This window comes from Lates calcarifer, linkage group LG15, assembly GCF_001640805.2.
Source record: "Lates calcarifer isolate ASB-BC8 linkage group LG15, TLL_Latcal_v3, whole genome shotgun sequence".
Classification (NCBI taxonomy): Eukaryota; Metazoa; Chordata; class Actinopteri; family Centropomidae; genus Lates; species Lates calcarifer.
This window is the reverse complement of record NC_066847.1, coordinates 4994266-5018441: the sequence shown is the minus strand read 5'-3', so window position 1 is coordinate 5018441 and position 24176 is coordinate 4994266. Positions and strand designations below refer to the sequence as shown.

Below are 24176 nucleotides of genomic sequence, written 5' to 3'. Positions count from 1 at the left end.
GGGAAATGGAAGGAGGGGGGTTGCTATGCAAATCCTGACCTGCTGTGGGGCACAATGAACGTGTTAAACAAATCAACTATGAAATGGGCTCTGTGTTACCATTAACTTATTATAGTGTGTCTCTTTTCATTTAAAATGTCTTTTAAAAGTTGTGTTTTAGCAATAACCTCCAAAGTAAAGCTGATCTTTGGCAGGTTCAGAGTAGTTACCTGTTATAAACAGGCACTGAAACAATAAAATTAATGAGGCTGTACAATGTGAAGCTGCATTGATTAGTCAATTAATTAACTGGTTGACTGACAGAAAATTACTCAGGAGCTATTTTGATAATTGATTTATTGTTTAAGTCATTTTTAAGTGCAAAAAAATCAGAATTTTATGACATTTATGGGCTCTAAGACATTGTGAGTTCTGGTGTCATGAAGTCCAAACAATTAATCAAGAAAGTAACTGGCAGATTAATTAATTATTTCTATGTATTTCTGTGCCCTTTGGGCTGTAATGTGTGTCAGAGTTTAGATATTTGTCTTCTTAGAGAATGCAAGTTTGTGCCTTTCAACAATGAGGCAATTAAAAGTGCTTTATATAAAACATACAGACAAGATGCTTGTATAAAAGAAACTTAAGGCACCATGATAAAGATTTTGAAAAAGGAGTTTCTTCCAGATATGTGGTGTGCTTTTCCATGTTTAGTTTTGACCCTGAGGATGATCAAAGACATCTGGATGATTAATAACCACAAATAGCAGATCAGAAATGTATTTTAGCCCTTAACAATTCAGTGGTTTATAAACCATCAGTAGAATATTAAAATAAACTCTCAAGATGTTTTGCTTGAACTGCTGCTTAAGAGACTATTAAACACTGATTTTCCTCTGTTCTTCCTGTCTGTGGCAGCTGGCACCATGCTCCCCCGTAACATGCGAACAGGTGGCTGTGACCTGCCGGGGGTGGAGTCAAGCAACGTGCCTCTCATTGGCTACCGGCCTTTACCACCTGACAGCGGCACCCCGAGCCACCAATCAGGGAGGGGGAGCGGCAGCGATGAATTGGAAACTTCACAGGTGAGTGTTTCTTTTCCTTTCACCTCTGAGAAACACATCCATCATTTTGTCACTTGGGTTTACAGATGTGACTCTGGTGTTGCAGAGAGTGCGATGTAGCTGTAGTATTTCTTACAGCTTTGCTCTGTCAAGATCTCGGTTGTATTGTTTTAGTAGTTTGAGAGTTGTTAGTTTTTCTTGTGTTCACACAATAGAGTGGAGCTGAGAGGTAATTAGGAGAATTTTCCATTTGTCATGGCTCCCCCGGCCATCACAGCTAACAGCATTTAGAGCATGAAAACTGTACGAGCTGTGTTCAGCTACTGGTTCCTCGAATAAACAGCAGATGCGGTCGGCTGGTTTTCAGAACGCCGTGAGGGATTAAGGCAGTCTGATTCAGACAGAAAGAAAGAGATGAATATGGTGTTTTTTGAATGTGTTTTCTGCTTTTCCAACACAGGGACCCAAATGCTAAAATTTTCCATAAACTTAATTCAACCAGTTGCATAAATAAAAATAAAACCAATTTTCAAGGTAGGATTCAAGGTTAAAGAGAAGTATTTTAAACTTAAATGGCTCTGGCTTTGGTGATCCTCTGACTTCTCGTCTACCGCCACCATGATGTTGATATTTAGTTTTTTTTTCCCTGACATTTCCTGTAGGGTCAATAGGTCAAAAATTTCATTTAAATAGCAAATGTTAGCATGCTAACAAGCTAAACATAATACCTGCTTAGTATCTGCATGTTAGCATTGTCGCTGTGAGCACATTAGCATGCTACTGTTGATGTGTGCCTTATACAGCCACTGGCATAGCTGTAGACTCAGTCTTGTTTAAATGTCATGTAGCTATATTTACATTTTCGCACAGCTCCTCTGTATAAATCTGTTTTTTTTGTCCAGTAAGTTTCTCAGCTTGTATGCAGTTTGTCACTGATTCAAGGATGACATGAGTAATATGGACTTGAAGTTGAACTAAAATAGAGGAAGTTAAAAGGTTCATGGTGCAGGTGAATTTCTCATGATCTTTCACCTCTGTTAATGTTTAGTGACTTGTCAGTGAGGTTTGTTGAGCCTTATCAGATCCTTTTCAGGTGCTTGTTGTGGGAGCTTCACATAAAATTTGGTCTGTTTTGAGCTGCTCTTTATAGAGCGTTGAAGCTTTTTACTGCAGCGTTTTGTTGAGCTGAGGACAAGATTAATATCTTCTCTCTTGCATGTGTTAAAAAAAAGCCACATTCATAACACAATATTTTCACTGAGTCATTTTGCTCTACTGACCACTTCTCACACACATGACCTGCACGTGGCTCTTTTTTTTAACTTCACACCAAGCCTCAAGAAACTCCTCTAAAAAAAGAAGTTACATTGACTCTCTCAGAATGAGCAGTCTTCCTCTGTGGTGATAGCACATCACGGCTGCTGGACCTCGCAGTAAATAATGTATGTGGTGGTTTGGCTGGTCGATGCAGCGTACACCTGCTCTCCATATAAACAGTATCCAGTATCACAGGCCGTCTCCAAGGATGGTCTGTCAAGTGGAATCCAATATGGCCACTTGCTCATTCTTTAATGAGGCAAACTTGGATGTGTGAGTCATGAAGTGACAGTCTCAAGTGAAGAATGAAGCTTTAAGATGACAGAAACAAATGTGTTTTCAGGATGGGTTTTATTGATTGGGATGAAAATCAGGCCAAAAAAAACAACAGCTTTTGGCAATGTACTTTGCATTTCTGGCTCTGCTCTCTTGTTTGGTGGTGTAGTTTAGTTTCAAGACAATAACTGGCCAAATGTAGGAGATGTTTTACATCAAAACATATCAAGTACAGCTATAATAGATTTGGTAGCAGAAAAAATTGTTGTTGTTGTTTTTTTTATCAGGTTTTGGTCCCAGCTCTTCAGAATCAAAGAGGAAGGTTTTCCTTTAGTGCTCAACATTTTCTATTAATGTTCAACAGCAATAAACTCATCCTAGAGCAGGCAGAAACGCAGTACTCAAGGTACAGTACTCAAAAGACCAGATAGGGCTAATAAGTAGACCAGATGTTATAAAACGGTTCCTTCAATGTGGTTTCCACTACACAGAAGTGAAAAATTTCTGAGGTCAGAGTGCATGAGTTGTGACACTGGAAAGTAAAGCTGTTCTCACTCAAAGGCCGAGTGAAAAGGCAGTTTTCACAGAGATGGAGGGAGATGCAATGTTGTTTAAACACGGGAATAAAGGTGCATATTTTAAGACACTCTCTCCTCGAAGGAGCTCATAGAGCTACACTTGGTTGTTCACATGAAAAGAGAGAGTGCCTGAGAGACAAGCTCAGCTCTTGCTTAGTGGCTGTGACTGTTGAATTGTTGGTTTGCGGAAAGTTGTTGGACACAGATCCACCAACTGTGATGTCAGAAAGATCTTCCGACAAACATTTCAGACAGAGTTTATAGGCGCACATTATCACCCAGCATCAGTGGCTGACCTCACTAATGTTGTTGTGGATGAATGGGAGCAAATCCCTGCAGCCATGTTCCAACAGCTGATAGAAAACCCTCCCAGAAAAGTGGAAGCTGCTTTGGCAGAATATTAATGTCCACAGTTTTCAAATGAGATGCTCAGCAGTCTCAAAGGGGTGTAAAGTTTGGGTGTCTGCATACTTTTAACATTTCCTCAGCGGCTAGTTAGTTACTACACCCATTAGTCCACCTCTGACTGAAAGGGAACAAGTTAATGCCTGTTATCTGGCCAAAGTGTGCACACCACCAAAGCCAACTATCCCCTATAAACTAACTTGCAGAAAGTTACAGACTGATGATATCTAACAGAGCAATCCAAGGGAGGATTTTTTTTTCCTTTAAGGGAAACAGAACAGTTTTGACCTGAATGCCACAGAGTTTTACTTGAAAGGGTGCAGATAACGGGCACCAAGGGATACATAGATCAAAGCGTGAGAAGAGGAGCAGAGAGAAAGATAGGAAGGAAGGGGTCGGGGTTGTGGACTACTCAAAAAAACAATGGTTATCTTTAAATAAAGCTTCAGAAGATGTATTTATGACCCCCTGTTTGGTGAAAGACTTGTGTTGAGTTGTAAATAAGGGCGTCACTGGTGTGTATTTGTTCAAAGTCAAAGCTTTTTGGCACAGCGGAAGCACTGACTGCATGGATTTATTTAAGGAAAAAGGTTGGAACTGGTTGTTTTTTGAGACCAGGGGGTCAAAATGGAGAGTCAGCTTCCTGCCTGCCTCTTCTGGTGCCCTCCAATGGCTGATATAGTTGTTTAGGAGGAGAGCTTGACTCAGCCTCAACTTGAGATGGAAGGAGAGGGGAAGAAAAATAACTTCGCAACACGACAGCACGTCCTGCTTCCCGTGTTTGTCTCTACTTATTATGTACTTCCTGCATGTAGCTGGGGGGTGGAGGGACGTTAAGAAAAGGGAGAGCTCAGGGTCCTGAAAAACCTTGCAAAGAACATAAATAAAGTCTTACATATGGCAACAAGAAGATACATATGGGAGAAATCACCTCTGGTTTTGATATAAAAAAAATCACATGAGATTCATGAATAACAGCTGCAGAGTCCTTTTTTATTAAACCACCCACCACTGTGGCCTATAATCATGATCCTTATCCATCCAGCCTTTAAGGCAGCTGAACTCCAAATTATACACACTTAGAAAAGTTTCTCCACAGAAAAGGCTGGTTCCTCTGACCCAGTTTCATTCTGGTTTCAGATGGCAAACTCAATTGATGCTCTTATGAATATACTTTTATCTCAGGTATCTCAATATATCAGCTCTGTCTGGAATAAGGACACAGGGCAAAGGGCTAGCTTCCTTTCTGTCTGTGATAAAGGCCCACGGGATCACTAACGTACTGAGGGCCATTAGTGATCAGCAAGAGCTTTAAATCACTTTCACTCTTTTATAACTACGCAGTATGACTGTGCCTTGTGGGGAAATCTTATATATAAACTAGCTATGTTTGAAACCTAATTTACAGTTTTTACACTTTTTACCCATTTACACTTTTATCTCAGAGACTCGTTAGCCTGCACATGCTAAGATGACACACGTCTAATTTTTCTATTTTATCATGTTTTCTTCATGTTCACTCTCTTTTCAGACCGAGTTGGATTTTGCAAAATGAAACAATGAAATACTCCAATTTAGGTTTTAGTTGTTGTGCTATTATTTGTTCTCTTATTGCATTAAGACTTGCATCATTTCATTTCAACTCCTTGCCTAACTGTTGGTTTACAGGACAGTTTTTGCAGGTATTGGTTTGCAGGCCTCTTCTTTATAATAATAATATTAATGTGCAAACAAAGAATAACATAAATATAAAACAACATACATTTTGATGCAACATTTTTTGACAGCTAAATATGAGTTTAGAACATAAATTATGGATTATATGAATAAAGAGTTTAAGGTAAGGGCTTAAATAAACAAAGCTTTTACAAGTTGATTCTAGCAGGGCCTAAAAACAGGTGATGTCAGACTTACAAATAGATCTAGTCAGAGTAAATACAGTTTACTGAGTGTGGAGTCTGGCTTTTTAGGATGTCTAATACTCCTTGCACATAAGAGACAGACTGCTCACAATACTCCAGTTCATAATATGGCACACTTGGTATGTAGAATTTGGACTCATTTTGCACTCTTTCGGTATCTATTCATGTGGACTTCTTGGTGTAGCTCTGGTTACAGTCCACAATGTCAGTGTCACCCATCTTTGCAGCGCAAACAAAAGCGCTGATTAATGGAGTTATTATCTACCTACAGACAGACAAAGGTATTGAATAGCTGGTGAGAGTACTGGAGTGGTTAGCAGCTAATTTGCCACTTTTTTAGGAGGTGGTGGAGACCAAAAACAGATCTAAAAGGAGAGTGAATATTGGATTTACATTCACAAGATGGTCAGAAACATGACTCCAAATGAATGCTAATGATAATGCTCAGGCTAATGTTGATCTGTCTCTGCCGAGTTTATGAACAGGTAAATATTTACCATCACAAGTTGCATAAGGTGATATGATAAATATTGTGTTTACAGCCTGTTCCACTGCTACTGAGCAGCTAAAAAAATCTATTAACACTGCTTTAAAAATTGTCCTACAGTCTGGGCTGTGTGTTAGCTGACTAATAAGCAAACTGCTCTCCACACACATTCACACAGCTGTGAAAGTCCCCACCTAGTTAACATGGCTTCACTCTGTGATGTCATTAGCCCCTTAAATAAACACAGCTTGCTTCCTGGTTTAGTGGCTGTCTGAACATTTATTACCACTTGTTACAAGACTGCAGGAATCATTGCGCTCAAACACCAGGTCAGGCTATTGAATAAAAGATAGTATGAAGGCTGTCCAGCTTCTGCCTGTTCTTAGACTGCAGCCTTCGCACCTGAATGTTGTTTTGCTTAACGTTGCATTAAACAGGATACTCAGCCAAACTGGTTTATCTGCATGGGAAGGTTATCCACAGAGCAAGAGAGAGCAGGAGAGAGGAGAGATTGAAAGAGAGGGGGTATTGTTCTGGAAATAGCTTCAGGGCTTTGTCTCCCAGTGTGTGTGTGTCTGTGTGTGTGTGTGTGTGTGCAGGCAGTGCCCATGCACGTGTCCACTGATGAGGGCCTTCATTTGAGTGTGTGTGTCTGTATGTGAGAGTTTCATGCGCATATTTTATGTGTGTAAATGAGTGACTGTGTAATAAGCGAGTGTTGTCCCATCAACACCAACATATCCCCATATCTGTGTTTGCAGTGTCTGTGTGTGTGTGTGTCTGTGTACAATGGGTGTGTCAAGGTGATGCAGGCTCGCAGGGGCCGGACTTAGCTCCTGCTTCAGGTGTGTCTTTGTGATATACAGCCACAAGACGTGAAGAGGCAAACAGTGAAGACATAAATATACAGATCTAGGTCAACTGATAGCGCCATAAGAGGCAAAGTCAAGAAAGAAAGGAACGAAGGAGGGAACAACAGATGAGAGAAAATGGGGAAAATGAAAGAGCTATTTCTGCCTTTATCCTGAGAATTTCCAGGAAGCTTAAGGATTGCTACCTGTCTGGACTTGCTGTGGGAAAGGTAACTGTTGTGACCGTGTTTTTTGCCTGTGTGTGTATGTGTAGTGGATAATTTTACAGGAAAGTCAGAATCGCTCTCAAATTTGCGTAGAAACAGCAGAGATAAGACAGGTAAGCAGAATAACAGGTTTGATACACAGACAGCATTATTCAGTGCAGTAGGATCCTTTGTGAATGCAAGGAGCACCTGCCTTGGAGCGTTGACCTTCGATCAAGTCAAGTCAAGGTAATTTGAATGAGGCTAACAGAGGCTAACATATGGTTATTACAACTAATTACACCACAGGTTGAAGTGGGAGAGTAGCAGACCCCAGGCAGCATTGGCTACTATTCACTTCACCTCTGCTGTCCGAGTGAATATGTTTCATGTCTCATACTGTGACTTTGAATTTGCATGTGAGAGAACTCACAAGTCTGTACATGCAAAATGAATGAAAATGAAAGGCAGAGATCCTTAGTTCATTATTATTTTTTTAGGTGAAGCTTATTAATAGTCAAAAGGGTTTAGAGGATGTTGTGTTTCGGTGTGCTTGTTATGAGTGTGTTCCCAAGGTGTTGCTCACGATCAAAACTGTTGACTCACGAGTATGAACCATCTAAAATGGTCTGGAGAATTCACCAGACACCCCAGATGACTCCACTCTGTGTTTTTCCTCATGCATTTTTAATGGTGGAAAAGTCAGAGTTGCGAAAGCGTCAGTATCAAGCGAAGTGTAAAGTGATATTGATCGGTGTAATAGTTTAATGCTCAATCTGTGATGTAGATGTAAACAAAAGGGCTGCCCCACCCACCAACAGTAATTCATAGCACAAGACTGGAAGCAACTGTCATTCTCAAAGTGGTTGACAGCAAATTTGTTGTAAGAACTAACATTAGACAGCAATTAGATCTACATTATTAATGTTTTTTAATGCTGTTAAAGATTTCATTTCATCTGTGAAACATGCCTGCATCAACTCTACAGGTGTGAATGGGAATACACTTATTTTATCAAAACAATGTGGGCCTTAAAATGGGACTCAGATCTTTACTTCAGTAAAAGTACCAAATACTACAATGTGAAAATGCTCAATTACAAGTAAAAGCTCTGCATTCAAGTAGTCATTCTGCAGACAAATAGCCTCTGTGACAAATATATTTTGTTAACACTGATGTATCAATGTGTAAAGCAGCATTTTACTATTGTAGCTGGCCAATATGGAGCTCATTTCAACTACTTTATACAGTGTATAATATGTTAGATTAGTAGTAGTAGACTAGTGGTTGCTTGCTGCCTGTTTTCAACAAGTCAAAAGCCAAGAAATGGTGGAACCACTGGTTTATAAGCTTATCATAAGACACGCTGAAAATGTCTTATAATATTAGCAGTTCTGTAGCAGCTCTCTGTGGCTGTTTTGACAGTATTCAAATGTGTCTGGAGCACTGCTGTATGTCACTGTGCTCTCTGCCTCTCTCTGTTAAAGTGCTATGAGTCATCATCTGCTGCCTGTAACGTGACTTGGGCTGCGGGACACTGCTATTCAAGAACTGTGTGTGTGTCAATATGTTGTTGCTGGTAGCACTCTGCACAAATGCTGCCAAGACAAATGCTTAAACATTGATTTTTTAGTCTGCAACGAAACCTAATATCAAACAAGGACAGTAGCATGTATGAGTGTATGTTATAGTCTAATGTCCATCTTTCCTCTTAATCTGCTGTGTTTTATGGGTTAATTATGCACATTATATGCTGGATTGCATCCTTAAGGACTAAACCAAGTTGAGCAACAATCTAAAATTGTTTGATTATGATTTTAAACTCTGATTAACCAACCCTATTACACTTGTTTTTTGTATTTGTTGCACTGTCTCACTGTGCAACTCCTGATATAAGTGCATCTGGAGTCTATAATGGTGGGTCAGGATTTGCCTTCATAATGACAATGTGATGTTTTGCTTTACTGCTGATTAACTTATTTGATATAATGCCTTTTTCCGATAACACAAGGTACATTATTTATTCTTGTTTGTGTCTCTCTCTTCCTCAGGCAGAGCCCTCACCTATGAAGACTACCTGGTACTGTCCTCTGGATCTGGTAAGGCAGACTATGTTGCACATTGCAAGATGCACGTGATACTGAGCCTGTGTGAACCAGTACCAGTAGAAAATAGGGTAACTGTGTCAGGGACTTTCCTCGAGGCTAAAACCGGATCATTTGAGCTCCATGTAGCATGTGAGAAACGAGTTCAAAGCAGCTTGATTTTATGGCTCTTTAAACGCATATATGGATATTGGGTGTCTCTAGTAAAACAGATTATATCTCAATCATTATTTTAATGAAACTGTCAAGTGTATATCTGCTCTAAATTTAGTGCTTGGAATTCTTATCAGCAGTAAAACTGCAAAATGATCTTTCATGCCTCCTAATGTCAAGAATCAGCACAAATTGTCTTGACTTGGGTTTTCTACTTTACAGTCCACAGTGGTGGAGGAAGAGGAGGATGGAGTGATCTACACTGTGGTGGTCAGACAGCACCCTGGAGGCCCAACCAGTCCAGTAAGACTAACACTATGTGACCGACTGGATGCAGACTGAAAAATCCTGATATATGCATAAACATTAGCTTCCTTTCTTTTTCTTTCCTGCCTCCATCCAGTCGTCAGTTTCCCGCTCCCAGTGTGTTAAAGCCGGGACAGAAGAGAAGCTGGTGCTCCACCTCCTCCACTCCTTTTCTATGGGAGACTCCTCCTTCATCACCATCTTCCTCTCCACCTATCGCTCCTTCACCTCTACAGGGAGAGTGCTGGACATCCTCACAGACAGGTAGAGTTTCACGTCCTATCAGTATAATATTTGCATTTGCAGTTTTTCATCTGGTGAGGGAATTTGGTTTTCTGAGGGACTTTTAAAAAGTCCTCCCAAGATAACAGCTTGAACAGCTGGTGTGGTAGCAGTGCCAGGTGCAGTGATGCACAGCAGCCACAGCAGCTGTCAGTATCCTGTCTGGCTAAGTTTGTGCAGTTTGAATCAGTGAAACCTCAGACTTCCTGTCTTGTGGGAGTTTGGGTGGAGGAAGACAAAAAGTGAATGGATATTTTTAGAGAGACCGTGGAGGAACAAGTCTCATACAGCAAGACGATGAGTCTACAGCCATGCTAACAGCTTTGCGAGGCTGTAATAATGTTGCATTCACATGCTCTTCCAACTTTGGTGTTTGTTCACATGCTTTTAAGTCTGTGCGGAAACAACAATGATGCTATGAGGAAAATATGTTGTATTTTATTGCTCAGAGTATTTATACAACATGTTGATAACTGTTTCCAGTATCTGTGTGACAACAAAGAGTAAAGGAACTTAACATGTTTACTGACAATAAATAACTTGTTAACTAATCAATGTCACTCTACATGGACAGCAACAAACAGTTAAAACCTAAAACCATATTACAAATTGAATGTTAGCAAATAAACTGAAATGCACTATTAGGCTGTGTTTTGAACTAAATGCTAATATCAGCATGCTAACATGCTCACATTGACAATACCACCATGCTGATGTCCAACAGGTACAATGTTTAACATTTTCACTCTCTGACTTTAGTGTATTATACTTAAACCACAAATATAAAACTTATAGTGATCACCAAAGTCATTACAACACATTATCTTATCTGGGGATATAAATGTCTTTTACCAGATTTTGTGCCAATTCATCTTGTAGATATTTCATTAGATGAAAACTTTCACAATCTGGTGGCACTATATGGAAAGTCAGGGAATCACCAAAGTCATCCAGGTTCATCCTGTTGGCAGTATTCATATCTCTACCAAATTTCATGGCCATCTATCAAATAGTTGTTGAGATATTTCCGTCTGCACCTAAGCAGTGAACTTACTTTTGTTGGAGCCACACCGCTAGAATGGCTAAAAATACTAAAGACAGTTAAATGTTTACCTTTTCACAAGAACAGGTGCTAGTATAGCTTTGTAATTTGTTTTCTAATTCAAACAGCTGTTTCTAGATTAATGGCCAAACTTAATTTAGAGACACCTCACACTGCAAGGTGCACCTTTCGTGGAGATTTTAAATAACTGCAGCAAAGTGTTTTACTTAGCAGCAACTCAGCAAAAAACTTGCTTGTGAAAGCTCCTGGTTCTGTTATAAAGCCTTTATTAAATAATGGAGGTATTTGTATGAAACACCTGTTTGGAAAGTTTTTCAAAGATGCGGCACAAAAGAGAGTCGGTTTCATGAACTTACTTCCTCGCATCGTGCTCAGTAAACATTAGGACAGCACCTCCAAAAAAGCATCTTTAGAAAAACAAGCCATAAATGCATTTCTCACAAAGCGTAAGAATTATTTACGACACAGCAGATGCACATATTTGAAGCTGAATGATACTTTGAAGCCGGTGTTTTGGTTTTTCTATTCTCTCCTCCACTAACTTTTTCTTTTTTGTCCACAGATTGGCGCATCCACCTGGGGACAGCGAGAGGAGCCAGATGAGACAATCTTTCAACAAGTGAGTTTTTGTAAATGTTATCTGACATCTTTGTGGAACTTTTACTGTGTTTGTGTGTACTTGTACTTAAATAGGAGCTGTATGCCATAAGTACATCTTCTAAAAACTGTTTCGCCTCCTGCCTCTGTCATGGGGGGAATATTATTATTTACCAAGCTGTGATAAATGTTTTATTATGATGAGAAATGTTAGCGAGGAAACAAAATGAAAGTGAACATCAACAGAAAACACCAGCAACAGGAAATGTAGAACATCTCAACAAGCTGTTTCTTTGATTTTGATTAGGCTTTAAGATAAACATTGCTAACCAATCCAAATATCACCTAACTGAAGTTAAAGATGAGGTTATTGCTACATTGTCACATTAGCATTAGCCGTTTACTCACCAGTCTAGAAGAGACGTTGCGAGTTCAACATCAAGCTTAACTCCTTTACTTTCTGTCTGTCTCCAGCAATGGAAAGTAACGCCAATGTTAACCCTTCTTTTTCTTGTTTTCTGACACCGCTTTTCTTTGACGCCGGTGGTGATACAGGTCGCTTACCAAGACCAAGAACTTCACGTTTCATTTCCTCAGTTTTACTTTGTGTTCGTAATTCGGTATAATATGCGGAGTGCACCCCCTAGTGTTCAACGCGAGGAAATGCGTGTCTTTACGAACGGGTAGAGACACAAATTAAATATTAATTCCGTCTGTTTTATTCGTGTGAGTAAATTGATCTGGCAGGTGTTTTGCCAGTTTTATAAAATATTATGTTAAATGTCGTATAAACCACTATTCTTGTTCTCTGCATAAGTTATACAGCTAGCATGCTACCAATGTTAGCTAAATATGTCGTCAGAAAGTTAGCTAATTCGTTAAAACGTTGCGTTTACTGTTCAAAGTAATATTACAGGATGACAACATGATATTGGGTCAGGTCTAGCTGGTTAGCAGGCTAGGTTTAGTAGATAGCTCTGTAAATGCAGACACGACTTCAGAGAATGTCAAGTGTTGTTTAGTTGTTTGTTTTAGTAAGTTTTTTGTTTGAATGAAGCTGATGAGAGCACTGAGACTGAATCAAAACAGAAAAGCTGCTAAAACCATGAACTGGCATAGATGACATCTACATGAGTAGATGTCATCTATGCTTTGCATGCTGTACTCAGTCTTTCTTTAAAGAGGTTCTTGGTGCAACTATCCCAGACTTACTTGCTGATGTGAATTTTTTTTATCACTTCTTGTATGCAGGCATTCAACCTCTGTTAAAAGAATACAATCTTGATCCCTTGCCTCCTCTAAATTATAGATGCATCTCTAAGCTGCTTTTCTTGTTTGAACCCCTTGAAAGCATTATTTCTTGGCAACCTTATATATGTCTTGGAAAAATATCAATATATTCATTCGATTCCAGTCTGCAATAGCTTGTTTATCTGCTTCTAACAGTACAGCTACAACCAGGATTTAAACCAGAAACAGATGCAGGTTCCATGTTACATCTCGCTTCACTGGCCTCCATCAAAATTGATTGAAAATAATTATTTTAACCTACAAGGTATAAGATGGTACCTGATTACCCCTACAGCACTGTCAGGAACTTTTTTGTCCTCAGAGGTCTGATCTGTGTGGGGTTAAAGGCAAAAAACAAAAGATTATCAGGTCTTTGATGTTGTGGTCCATAAAAATTGGAGTGCCATCGCCCAAGGCCCTAAAAATAGTGAATCAGAATAATTTCAAATTTGTAATTTTTTCATTACCTCTCTGTCCCTGCAGAGCGGTGTGCACAGTGTTCAGCACATGGCTCTCTGAGTATCCTGAAGACTTCAAGAGTTTGGGGGAGCCCTCTCGCCTGCTGCGCCTGGCTCCCCTGCTCCCTCAGGACTCCTCCTCTGCAGCCGACCTCCGCACTCGCCTCCTCAGGATAGCCGAAGAGCTTAGCGAGAAAGCCCTGCTCCCTGATGCCCGTAAAGGTCTGTATTTTAACTGGGATTTAAATGACACCGTTAAGGCCTCAGTAGATGAGGTTTCATGTCGAAATGTACTTGTTTTATCACTTTAAATCACAAACGGATGCTACAAAAGGCAAAAAATATGACCTGGACTGATTGTAGCTTCCTTTGAGATTGATTCTTTCTCAGACTGTTTTTTAATGTTCTTCTGAACTCAAGGTTTTTGATGTTGAAATATTCTGGAAACTACAGCTGCTTACAAACAAAAGTATTTTTTTAATAATCTGAACCTAGTGTTAAAACTGAATAACTTCACTCTTTGCAGATCAGAGCAGTTTCACCAGCCCTCCTGCTGACCCCTCCAAGTTTGAACCCACCAGCATCCTGGGATTCCCTGCAGCACTAATTGCTGAGCAGCTCACCAAGATAGAGACGGTGAGCTCATTTCTAAGCCTGAATGTCGTTTTATGGTGGCATGAAGGAAAGATACTGACCAGTAATAGTAAAATTTATTAGATTATAGTGCAATTAAATGTGTTATCATTTGGTTTATTTTGACTGACAGTATATGTTTGCATGCTACTGTACCTCCTGTCAAGTCAGACTCTGTTCTGTGCTATTGTTACGTAGCCAATATTAGCATTAAAAGCTGTTTACAAACCCGTCTAGAAGAAAAATTGCAAGTTCAGCATCAAACTTCATTTCTTTACTCACCAAGCAGTGGACAACAACGCCAGTGTTAACTCTTGTTTTGCTTCTATTTCTATCACTATTCTTCTGCTGAAGTCAGCTTGCAAATCAGCTCATAATACCACTTTGCGATAGTGAGTCACTGTTGTGTCCAGTCTGTCCTCAGTCCAAAATTATAGGATGAAGAAGTAGCACTGCTCAGAGGGTGTATTCTAACCTCTCGTCTTGAAAATTAATGAAGTTTGATGCTGAACTTACAACATTTCTTCCAGACTGGCAAGTAAACAGCCATTAATGCTACTGCTGGCTAAGTAGCGATAGCAAAAACATACATATGGTCTTATATGTCACAGTGATCTTTCATATGAACACTCATATTTTGCTGTTAAAACCAGCAACAGCAGTTTGTTTAAAATACAAAGAAATAAGATGAGTAATCATAGCTACAGAAGAAACAGAACCCACAGAAACTAAAACTCTGTCAACAGGAAATTCAAGCAGGCTGACAACACAGTGCAGTTGACTTTCTTTGTTCAGTGATTTTAGGAAATACCCTGTTATATATAGATGTGTATGCTGTCACTTCTCAGGAGCTGTTTGTGCGTCTGGTCCCATACCACTGCCTTGGCTCACTGTGGTCTCAAAGGGACAAGAAAGGGAGGGAAGGCGTTTGTTGGTCTGTCAGGGCCACTGTACGTCAGTTCAACAGGTTGGCCAACGCGGTGTTAGCATCATGCCTTTGCCCCACAAAGCTGCGCAGCCAGCAGAGGGTTCGACTGCTGGAGAAATGGATCAGTGTGGCAGAGGTCAGTGGTGACAAAATCACAAGGTCACAGCACTAAAAATGCAGGATTGACAGTCTAGAAATGAAAAACAGGGTTCATACAGGATTAAAAACAGTATGTCAGATGGGGTTTCAAGTCTTCCAAAAGCCACCACTGTGTATTTTCCTATAATAAACCCCTATAATCCCCTAACCATAATCCTATTCTCAGCTCTGACTGTGCACATAGTATCACAAACCCACAGTCTGCTTGGCCTCTGCTGTGACTGAACTAGTAATTTCACTCTAATCAATAGCTGAATGCACAACAAATGACTGAAGTTTTGATTTATGGTTCCTTTCTGGATGGTGCAGCAGCAAATAACAAAACAGTACTCTCTCTGTTTGAGTGCATTTGGTGGTCGACCAAGTTTGGCACAAGATTAAAGGAGAGATTGTTCAAAATCAGCATTTTTTAAGGATGGAAGTGCACTTACAGTCCCAGTACGCCTTTAGGAAAATGAAGAGGAAATGTACTCTGTATGAACAGTATATACCAGTAATGCGCTGAGTCAAAAAATCGGATGTATGACCTCAAGGCAAACAGTAAAATTTTAAATCTGCTTACAAAACAACAGTATTATACAAGAGTAAATGTGGATTAACTGAGGTCTGAAACAGTGTCATGGTTATTGTGCACAATAACCAGCCCTCTTTTTAAATACTGAGGAGCTCACAGCAAAGACTGGATCTGCTCCTGTGCTCCGATGTTATGGTCACATGAGTGGTTTTATTTCTTTCTGAGCCCCTTTCACTGTGAATACACACAGCTTCATTCACTTATTCCATTATGAAACTGCATTTATCATCACATACACACAAAACACACACTCCAACATCCTCTCTGGCAAAGTGAGGTATCACTAGTTTTCTGCCAACATGCTGTCCCAGGCTTAACCCAGGTTTCTTTTGGGACAAACCTCTTTAGCAGTATACATTATTCAGCATGTCAGGCTGACACTGTAACTTAATGTCAGCCAGACCCACACCCACAGGTGTTCTCAGTTACAGAGTGTGTGTGTGTGTGTATGTAGATGTGTAGATGACTGCATTCATCTGTGTATGTGCTTTCAAGGAGTGCCGAGCTCGAAAGAACTTCTCCTCGCTGTACGCCATCGTGTCTGCGCTGCAGAGTAACCCCATCCACCGGCTGAGGAAGACGTGGCAGGACACTGACAGGTCTGTGGCTGAACAGCTCTCGCTTTTTAAAGGGGTATTAAGATTCAAAGAGTTATTGTTATACAGGGAGAAAATGAATCACAGTTGGTTTACAGCAGTAACTTCACATAAATCACAAAAAGAAAAGAGGTAGACAATAAACAAGTACAATTAAAATGCCAAATTATACGCAATCACTACATGTGTTGTTTTTTCTTTCCCTTGTACTTTCTTGGTCTTGTATGTTTTCCTAATCTAAAAATATTAACATTTAAAAAGTAATAAAATAAAAACCTGAGACTAGAGACAAATATGTAACTAAACTATGTAGGTCCTGAATATACACTGTACAAATAAAATAATATATTGTAATATAATGTACAAGCCAAGTAGATCTTTCTAAAAGCTGCAAAGGCATTGAATGTCAAACACAATTAACTATACACTGAATATGCTTATAATAATAACAATAATAGTTACAAAAAGCTTTACAGTAAAAACAAATAAAAGTGATAAAATAAAAGAATACAGAATGAGACTGGAAGAAAAATATTCTTAGTCTTCCTTCTATAAATACTTAAAAGGGTTAAAAAAAAAAAAAAAAGAAGAAGAAGAAGGTGAGATGATGGTAAATGACACCACAGAGGAAACAAGTAATTAGACAAGTATAGATGTAAGTAAATATAGAAACTGTCAAAACGTCTGTTGTGCAGCTGTTGTTCAGCTGGTGAAGTCTGATGTGCAACAGTTGTACAGATCTGTACCTTTACTCAGGTGTGAAATAGTTGAAAGATTTTGTACAGTACATTTGGACGTGCAGTACAGTAGGTATTGTTGTATTACCTGATCGAAGGACTTTTATCGACCTCTGCTGGTTGCTAGGGAATTGCAGCTGTGTTGTCTCTCAGGTTATATTGGCTTGAAACTGAAACAAGAACAAGGATGTCTAAATTTCACAAGGAAAGACCTTTCTCACGGTGTAATTACTTGATTAAACTAAGAGTGTGTTATTGTGTATGTTGGCTAACACCTGTTATAATTGAAACAGAGCCTTTGTTAATGTTATCAGTTTCACCAGTGCTTTTCATGCCATGACAAGTCAAAACATCTCCTGAGAAAAAGGTATATAAAAGACAGGTAATGAGAGCAGAGATTTATTCTAAAGTGCATAGAAAAGAAGTTGACCTAAGGCCTTATAGGAAGGGAATTATATGATATAATACTTTTCAGATGCTTAGAACCTATTATATATTTCATTATATCTTAAAAATTTAACATTTTAAAAGCTGTAACAGAACATAAAGCATTTTATTAATGTAAACATGATGTGTGGTTAGGACCAGAAAGAGTGTTTCTTCACACTTTCAAACATCATTACAGGAAACAGGCGTTACCCTCAGGACACTTTGTTTATTGACCAAATAATTGTCTACCTCATAAAGAAGCAGAAGTAAATGTTTCTTTCCTTTAATTAAAATTAGAAAACATCAGTAGTGTTGTCCTCCCATAACATAAATCCAAGCCAAGTGCCTCACTTTTACAAAATATGTTCATTCTATTTCATTAGCTCCAAAAAAATGAATTAGAAATTAGCATTTACTGTAAATCAACTCATTGATTTTGTTACTTTACAGGGAGGCAATGAGGAGATACGAGGAACTGTCGGAAATATTCTCAGAGAAGGACAACTACTCACAGAGTAGAGAACTCCTGAAGGAGGTAAGTTGTTCTCGGGATAAAGGACATAATTGACATGGTGGAAATTTTCTGCCCCTTTTCAAAATTAGCTGAGGTAAAAACAAGACATCAGACTCTGGATGAAATAATACTGTGTGAACAGAGCAGGTTCAGTAAGAAACCCTATCCGTTATTTATGGCACGCACACGGTTTCTCCTTGGATCATGACACAGCATGTCACCACTTTTGTTTTTTAAACTTAAAAGTGAACTGAGTGACGTGTTTTCCAGATAACTTGTCATTTGACCACTGGTGTGTGGGTTAATGATAAAGCTAACCAGTGGCCTAAGGGCTGGAGAGGGAGTTTCTTATGCTGGAAAGTTGCCAGTTTGAACCCTCACTCACAGGGTTGTAGTGTTGGTTTGAAGTCAGACTTCAGCACTTTTCTGATGTCTTGGACTTGTTCCTATTTTTCCTTAGATCCATGTTGCTCTTGGCTGCTGTTAGATTCTTTTACAGCTTGTGTTGTTACCACCGTGTTAAAAATGTTCAAAGATGCATTTTTTTTCCTTCTCTTTTCCCACCTATCCCCTCTATAGCAGTGCACAGTGGATACATATTTTAAACTCCTTAAAAATTGGTGTCATACACTTATTATTGTGCGCCAATAGGTCTTAGTTTTAAAACCATTATCAACATAGTTTTGGGACTGAGTTTGAAAATTACTGTTTACCGTATGAGCTAATCCATGAGGAAAACCAAAAGTCAAATACTCTCCCAGCCTCTATTGTCTATGGTTGTTGCAGCCTCATGGGAATTAAACAGTGTATTGCTGAACAGTCTACAGCCATGCTAGCAGCTCTGTGAGGCTGTTTTATGCACTGTGGGGCTTTGAGCTAAATGCTAACGTGCTAACTCGCAGTGCCAATGCTAATGTGCTGATTCTTACAAGGTATAAAGCTTGCCAGGTTAACCATCTTAGATCAGTGTGTTAGCATGTGCTACGCCTCAACCATAGGAGGCGCTATGGAGCACACAACACTCCACCACTGCCCCACATCAACCATAGAAATCACCTTTAAAAAAACTAAACCCATAGGCTTTATTAACAGAAAGGCATACCAAAACAAGCAAAGCTACAAAAGACACTAAGTAAAACACAGCAGCAGCACAAAATAAAAAACAAGCCCAGGCTGAGAGGCAGCAAGACCAGCAGTCCCCACACTGGAAGCCTCTTCCTTCTCATGCTGGGACAGGAGTTTTCAAACACCTCATTCATAACCAGGTGCCGCTCATTGATAACTGATCAGGTACCACCTGGGCGGAGCCACAGAGAGGACAGGAGAGAAGTGACAAACAGAGCACCAGGAACACAAACAGCCTAACAACATGCTAACGTTTGCTAATTAGCAGCAGCTGATGGAAATGTCTTTAGTTTTGCAGGTATTTGGTCATTACAAGAGTCTACAGCAGCTATAGCAGCTCTGTGAGGCACAGCACTGCTTTGAGAAAAATCTAACATCAGCCTGCTCACAATAACTATATCTATATGTTGCTGAGATAAGTCATGCGTGGAAATGTTGCATATATTTAGTCATAAATTAATATACAATGATTTCACAAAATCCATCCAATAATTGAGACATTTTGCTCAAAACCACAAATGTCAACAGTCAGGACCAAAATGGTGGACCAACTGGGGCCAACTGACAGACTGACATTTCCATCCAGAGCTACGCTGCTAACAGTTTTAAAAGCAACATACCGCTATCCTAGAGATAGCTGTTAAGCCTCAGGCTGCAGCTATGAAAAACCATGTGACCCCTCTGCACTTTGACTGAACATTTATTAATGTGACTGTCATGTGCCACTACTGGACCACATTTGTGGCTTCACAGACTGTCAAGCCTTATCCTCTGCAGAAAACAACATTCTCTGCTAGAGATTTAGGACTTCTTTATAAAGACCATAAACCAGTCTAATCTGGTTGAGTAGAAATGCCCTTATTCTGTCAACACTTTCACTTCAGTGTGAGACACCCATCTGAAGAAGTACATTATATTTAGTTTTCACTGTGTCAGAGAGTTGGGAAATTGGCAGGATTAGCTGTGATTTGATTTGTTGTAATGGTGCTTTGCAAGCATCAATACCTTTGCATTAGCAGCGATTTTACCCATGATACCCCCAAAGGAATTCATCCAAACAGTTGCTTTCATTTTGAAAGCTTCACTCCTGACTTTGATGCCAGAAAAACACCATTGCCTTCTGCCTGCCCTTTGATTTTTTTTCAGCACAAGTACTCGCTTCCCTTCATCTCACTGCCTGTCTAAAAATGACTACGACTAGCAGACAGTGTGTAAGATGAATGATTCAGACTAATGAAAAACTAATAAAAGATAGAAGAAAAGAAATTAGTCACCGTTCTGTCACTGGAGCATTTGACAGTGTAATAACACTAGCATGTTTACAACAGGCTGTGTTTTTGGCTAATGCCATGTTCTCAAGACTGAGCAGTGTTAAGCAAGGTTAATATTATTAATGCAGTTAAAATAATAAAGAATAATAATGTCCATATAACATAGTTGTCATGACGTAATAGTGTTTTATCTAGTTATCACCTTGAATATTTTTACAAAATAAAAGCCCATTTAAAGTGAAGCATCAGTTAGCTTTGTCTATAAATGTTACGTGTCACATATTCATAAGTGAATATTCTTTGTCCCAGTGAAATGGCTCTAAAAGCTACAAATAAATAAAAAAAACTTGCCTGGAAAGTGGCATTACTAACTAAGTGACCTTTACGTCAATAATGGGTCACATGACTATCACCCAACTCTGATGTTGCCCTCTGCTCTTTGGAGCATTTTAATGTTTTTCAGCTCAACTGTACTGTTTTGGTTCAGTGTCCCTGCTCTGTGATAAACCCACTGTCCACTACCTGTTAGTGACCAGCTGGTGGACTTAGTGTAGGATCCAGATATTTTTACCTCAGGAGCTGGTGGAAACCAGATCAGAGTTTAATAAAGGTGAATGTCATCAGGTGACCAGAAACATGACTTGCATGATCCGTGTCATGTGTAAATAAGCAAATGGTAGCAAACACGTTTACCATATCAACATGGTAGTATGTCATTGTGTTTGCATCTTGTTTCCACTGCGTCTAACCAGCTATTGCAGGTTTAGTGGAAGTATTAAAACACACTCTGTGGCAAGCAACAATGAGCATGGCTAACAGTTAGAGATTTGACATAAAATGCAGACAGACGTCTTTACTGATCAAGAAGAATTTCCCATAGAGAGGTTCATTTAGCAGCTCTTCTGATTGTCTGATAGTCAGCTGCAGCAGAGTCTGCTCAGTTGTGATGGAATTGTAGATGTTTAACTGATCACTGTGTGTGTCCAAAATCGGCGAACAATTGGTAAACTCCACCTGATGGTGAGGATCATCGTGATACAGTCATGTGAGATTGTTTTCTCAACTGCTGTTTTCAAGGTCAAGAATGAACTTTGAAGCACAGACATTCCTATGCTTTTGTCTTGCAGGAAGGCACGTCAAAGTTTGCCAACATTGACAACAAGCTCAACAACAGACATCTTAATAAGGTAAGGAGAGAGGGGATGCAGGACTTAGAATGGAGGTCTAGCTTTCAGTGAGGTTGTTTGTAGAGGGAAGGTGTGAAGTCCCCTAACAAACCAAAGACTGCTGTTGTACAGGTCAGCACTCAGGTATCAATGGCTTTAATTGTACAAATAAGACTCTTGTAAGGCTCAGACATGCTACTTGCGCAGTTTAACATTTGTAAATTATTCTCACTGGAGTGTCAAGGCGAGGGGTTACATCACCAAGACACTTCAGATAGTTTCAGTCACAGAGGAGCAACTTGAAACGACCTCAGCATTAGCCGCTGAGGCAAAACCTCAGATCTTCAAGCACATGGAAAAAAAAGAACAATTCATGAACTTAACAGCCCACGTTTGGTGTGAATACCAAACATTTTAGCCTGAAGGATTGTACACACCCACAGGCCTTTGTGGGAGACCTTGGAAAATTTAGGAATGATGTAAGACCCTGCAAAAGTGTCATTAGTATTGTAAAAGTTAGGGGACAGAGGTATGGTGTAATGTCTTTCGAAAATTATCTGAATATATAGGCCATGAGTCTTATCTGATTTTATATATATATACAGTACTCTCTCTGCTGTGCATGGTTTTAATATGTCATTCACATGTGAGTGGAATAAGCACATTAATAAAAAGCTCTATGGTTTTGCAGCAGGATTAATAATGGATTACATCCTCAAACTACTTGAAAATGTGTTTTACTACAAAACACTACACTCAAGCAGTGATACTTGTGCTAAGCGGGGGGTGTATCAGTGGTTTGATGGCGAGGTGTAAGAGGGATCGACCAGCATGCAGCAGCGATGTGGAACAGAGAGCTGTCGTGTGTGTGTGTTTGTGTGTGTGTGTGTGTGTGTGTGATGTGCTGAATCCTGAGCCATCGTTTGAAAAATAGCTGCAGGCGGCTGCTCTGAAATCCCTCGCTGTGAGGGCTTTTTACAATGTGGATAGAAATCTCTGGGGAACTGATGAAACACTTTTTCTTTTTTTTTTAACACAGTCCAATGCCCAGGGCACCGTGCCCTACCTGGGTATCTTCCTCACAGACCTCACCATGCTGGACACAGCGGTCAAAGACAGGCTGGATGTAAGTTCATCTCATCTCTATCTGGGGGAAACCCAGTCACAACCCCTGGAAGCTGCTCAGTGTTTTACAATTATCAAACTTACATCCTGTCACTTCCTTTGCAGAATGGCTACATCAACTTTGACAAAAGGAGAAGGGTGAGTGTTGCAATATTTTGAAAGCTAAAAGGTTAGAAGTTGATTACATTATCTGTTTTAACACTGCTAGGCGAAGCTGTTACTCTGATAATGAACAGTTTTCAACAAGTGAAGCAAGCTTCACTTTCTGCACCATTAACAGCTTTAACAAGCTGTAAGTAGAAAGGAGTCTGACAGTAAGAATTCCTGTGACCCTGAGAAAATAGGTGCTACAGTAAGAAGAGAGATAGGAAGGAGAGTTCTCAAGATAAGAGCGTATTAGAGCAAGCAGAGGTAACAGAATATCTGAGGGAGGAAATGATTTAAGTAGAAGGTGCTGTGAGGAGCAAGATGAGAGAAAAAAAGAAGTTGCACAGGAATACTAGATCAGCCTACATGGGTGCTTTTTTTTATTATGAAACTTACGGCTCTTTGTTAACAGGAATTTGAGGTTTTAGCTCAAATCCGGCTCCTGCAGTCTTCCTGCAAAAACTGTGTCTTCAGCACTGACGAGTCCTTCATGCAGTGGTATCACAGTGTACCTACGCTAACAGAGGAGGAAAGGTAAACATATATACGTCTGGTTCAGTTACTGATCACAAAAACATGTTGAGTGCATTCATTCTTTTAATTTGTTGCTGTCATTAAAAAAAATGTATATGGTGATGATCTCTATCACAGTTACAGACTGTCCAATGAAATTGAAGCGCCCAGTGAGCCGAGCCCCCGTGGCCTTACTCCAACAGTCATCATCACACAGTGCCCAGAGTAAGCTATGCTGAGTGCACACACACACATAAACACACAGAGTAAATACTATGAATCATATAATATTACCATAAACAGCCCAGATGAAATTTAATATATATGTCACAAGCAGGACAACTATTTGCAGCCTTATTTTGAATGTGTTTGTTTTTCATGTGTCGACAGCCTGAGCACCTCCCGGACCAGCCTGGCTGGTGACAGTGACAGCCTCTTTGACTTCCCCTCACCTGTCAACAACCTGCTATCAAAACTCACAAAGGTAATATACTATCACTAATACGTTTAGGGCTAACTGTGCATTTAAATCAGCTTGTATCAAAGACGCCGTCTGCAGAGGTGACTCCTTTTTGTTTTTGTCTAAATCAGTGTTGTCTTATTCCAGAAAAACAATCATCCCCTTCATCAGCAATGTTACTTTTATTCTATTGCAGCATATGAGATCTCCATCTGTGTCCTGTCTGGATGTTGACACATCCCCTCCTACCAATGACTCCACCCCTGCCACACTGACTCCAACCACTCCCACAAAATCACACCGCCGATCGGCCTCCTGCGGCAACAACCCCCCCAATAACATCCAGGGGTCTGGGCCCGACATGCGAATCATCAGGTTACGGATGGACCTGCAGGATGGAAACCTATACCGAAGCATACTGGTAGAAATTCAGATTATTTTATTCTAATTTACAGCAGCA

General features: G+C 39.8%; 1 protein-coding gene across 2 annotated transcripts in view; it reads left to right on the top strand.

Annotated features, from left to right (window-relative positions):
- Nucleotides 1–24176, top strand: part of rgl2 (ral guanine nucleotide dissociation stimulator-like 2) — a 29242-nt gene that overhangs the window by 1281 nt on the left and 3785 nt on the right. The window contains exons 2-18 of one of the 2 annotated variants that reach the window (XM_018699895.2): nt 898–1064; nt 9137–9184; nt 9566–9646; nt 9747–9913; nt 11557–11613; nt 13365–13561; nt 13866–13975; nt 14821–15036; nt 16129–16232; nt 17846–17930; nt 21433–21492; nt 22511–22597; nt 22702–22734; nt 23156–23277; nt 23395–23481; nt 23647–23740; nt 23913–24137. In XM_018699895.2, coding sequence (XP_018555411.1) covers nt 906–1064; nt 9137–9184; nt 9566–9646; nt 9747–9913; nt 11557–11613; nt 13365–13561; nt 13866–13975; nt 14821–15036; nt 16129–16232; nt 17846–17930; nt 21433–21492; nt 22511–22597; nt 22702–22734; nt 23156–23277; nt 23395–23481; nt 23647–23740; nt 23913–24137 — 1932 coding nt within the window. In that variant the 5' untranslated portion in view covers nt 898–905. Of the gene's footprint in view, nt 1–897; nt 1065–6447; nt 7110–9136; nt 9185–9565; nt 9647–9746; nt 9914–11556; nt 11614–13364; nt 13562–13865; nt 13976–14820; nt 15037–16128; nt 16233–17845; nt 17931–21432; nt 21493–22510; nt 22598–22701; nt 22735–23155; nt 23278–23394; nt 23482–23646; nt 23741–23912; nt 24138–24176 lie in introns of those variants that run through there. The other variant, XM_018699896.2, reaches the window with a different exon arrangement.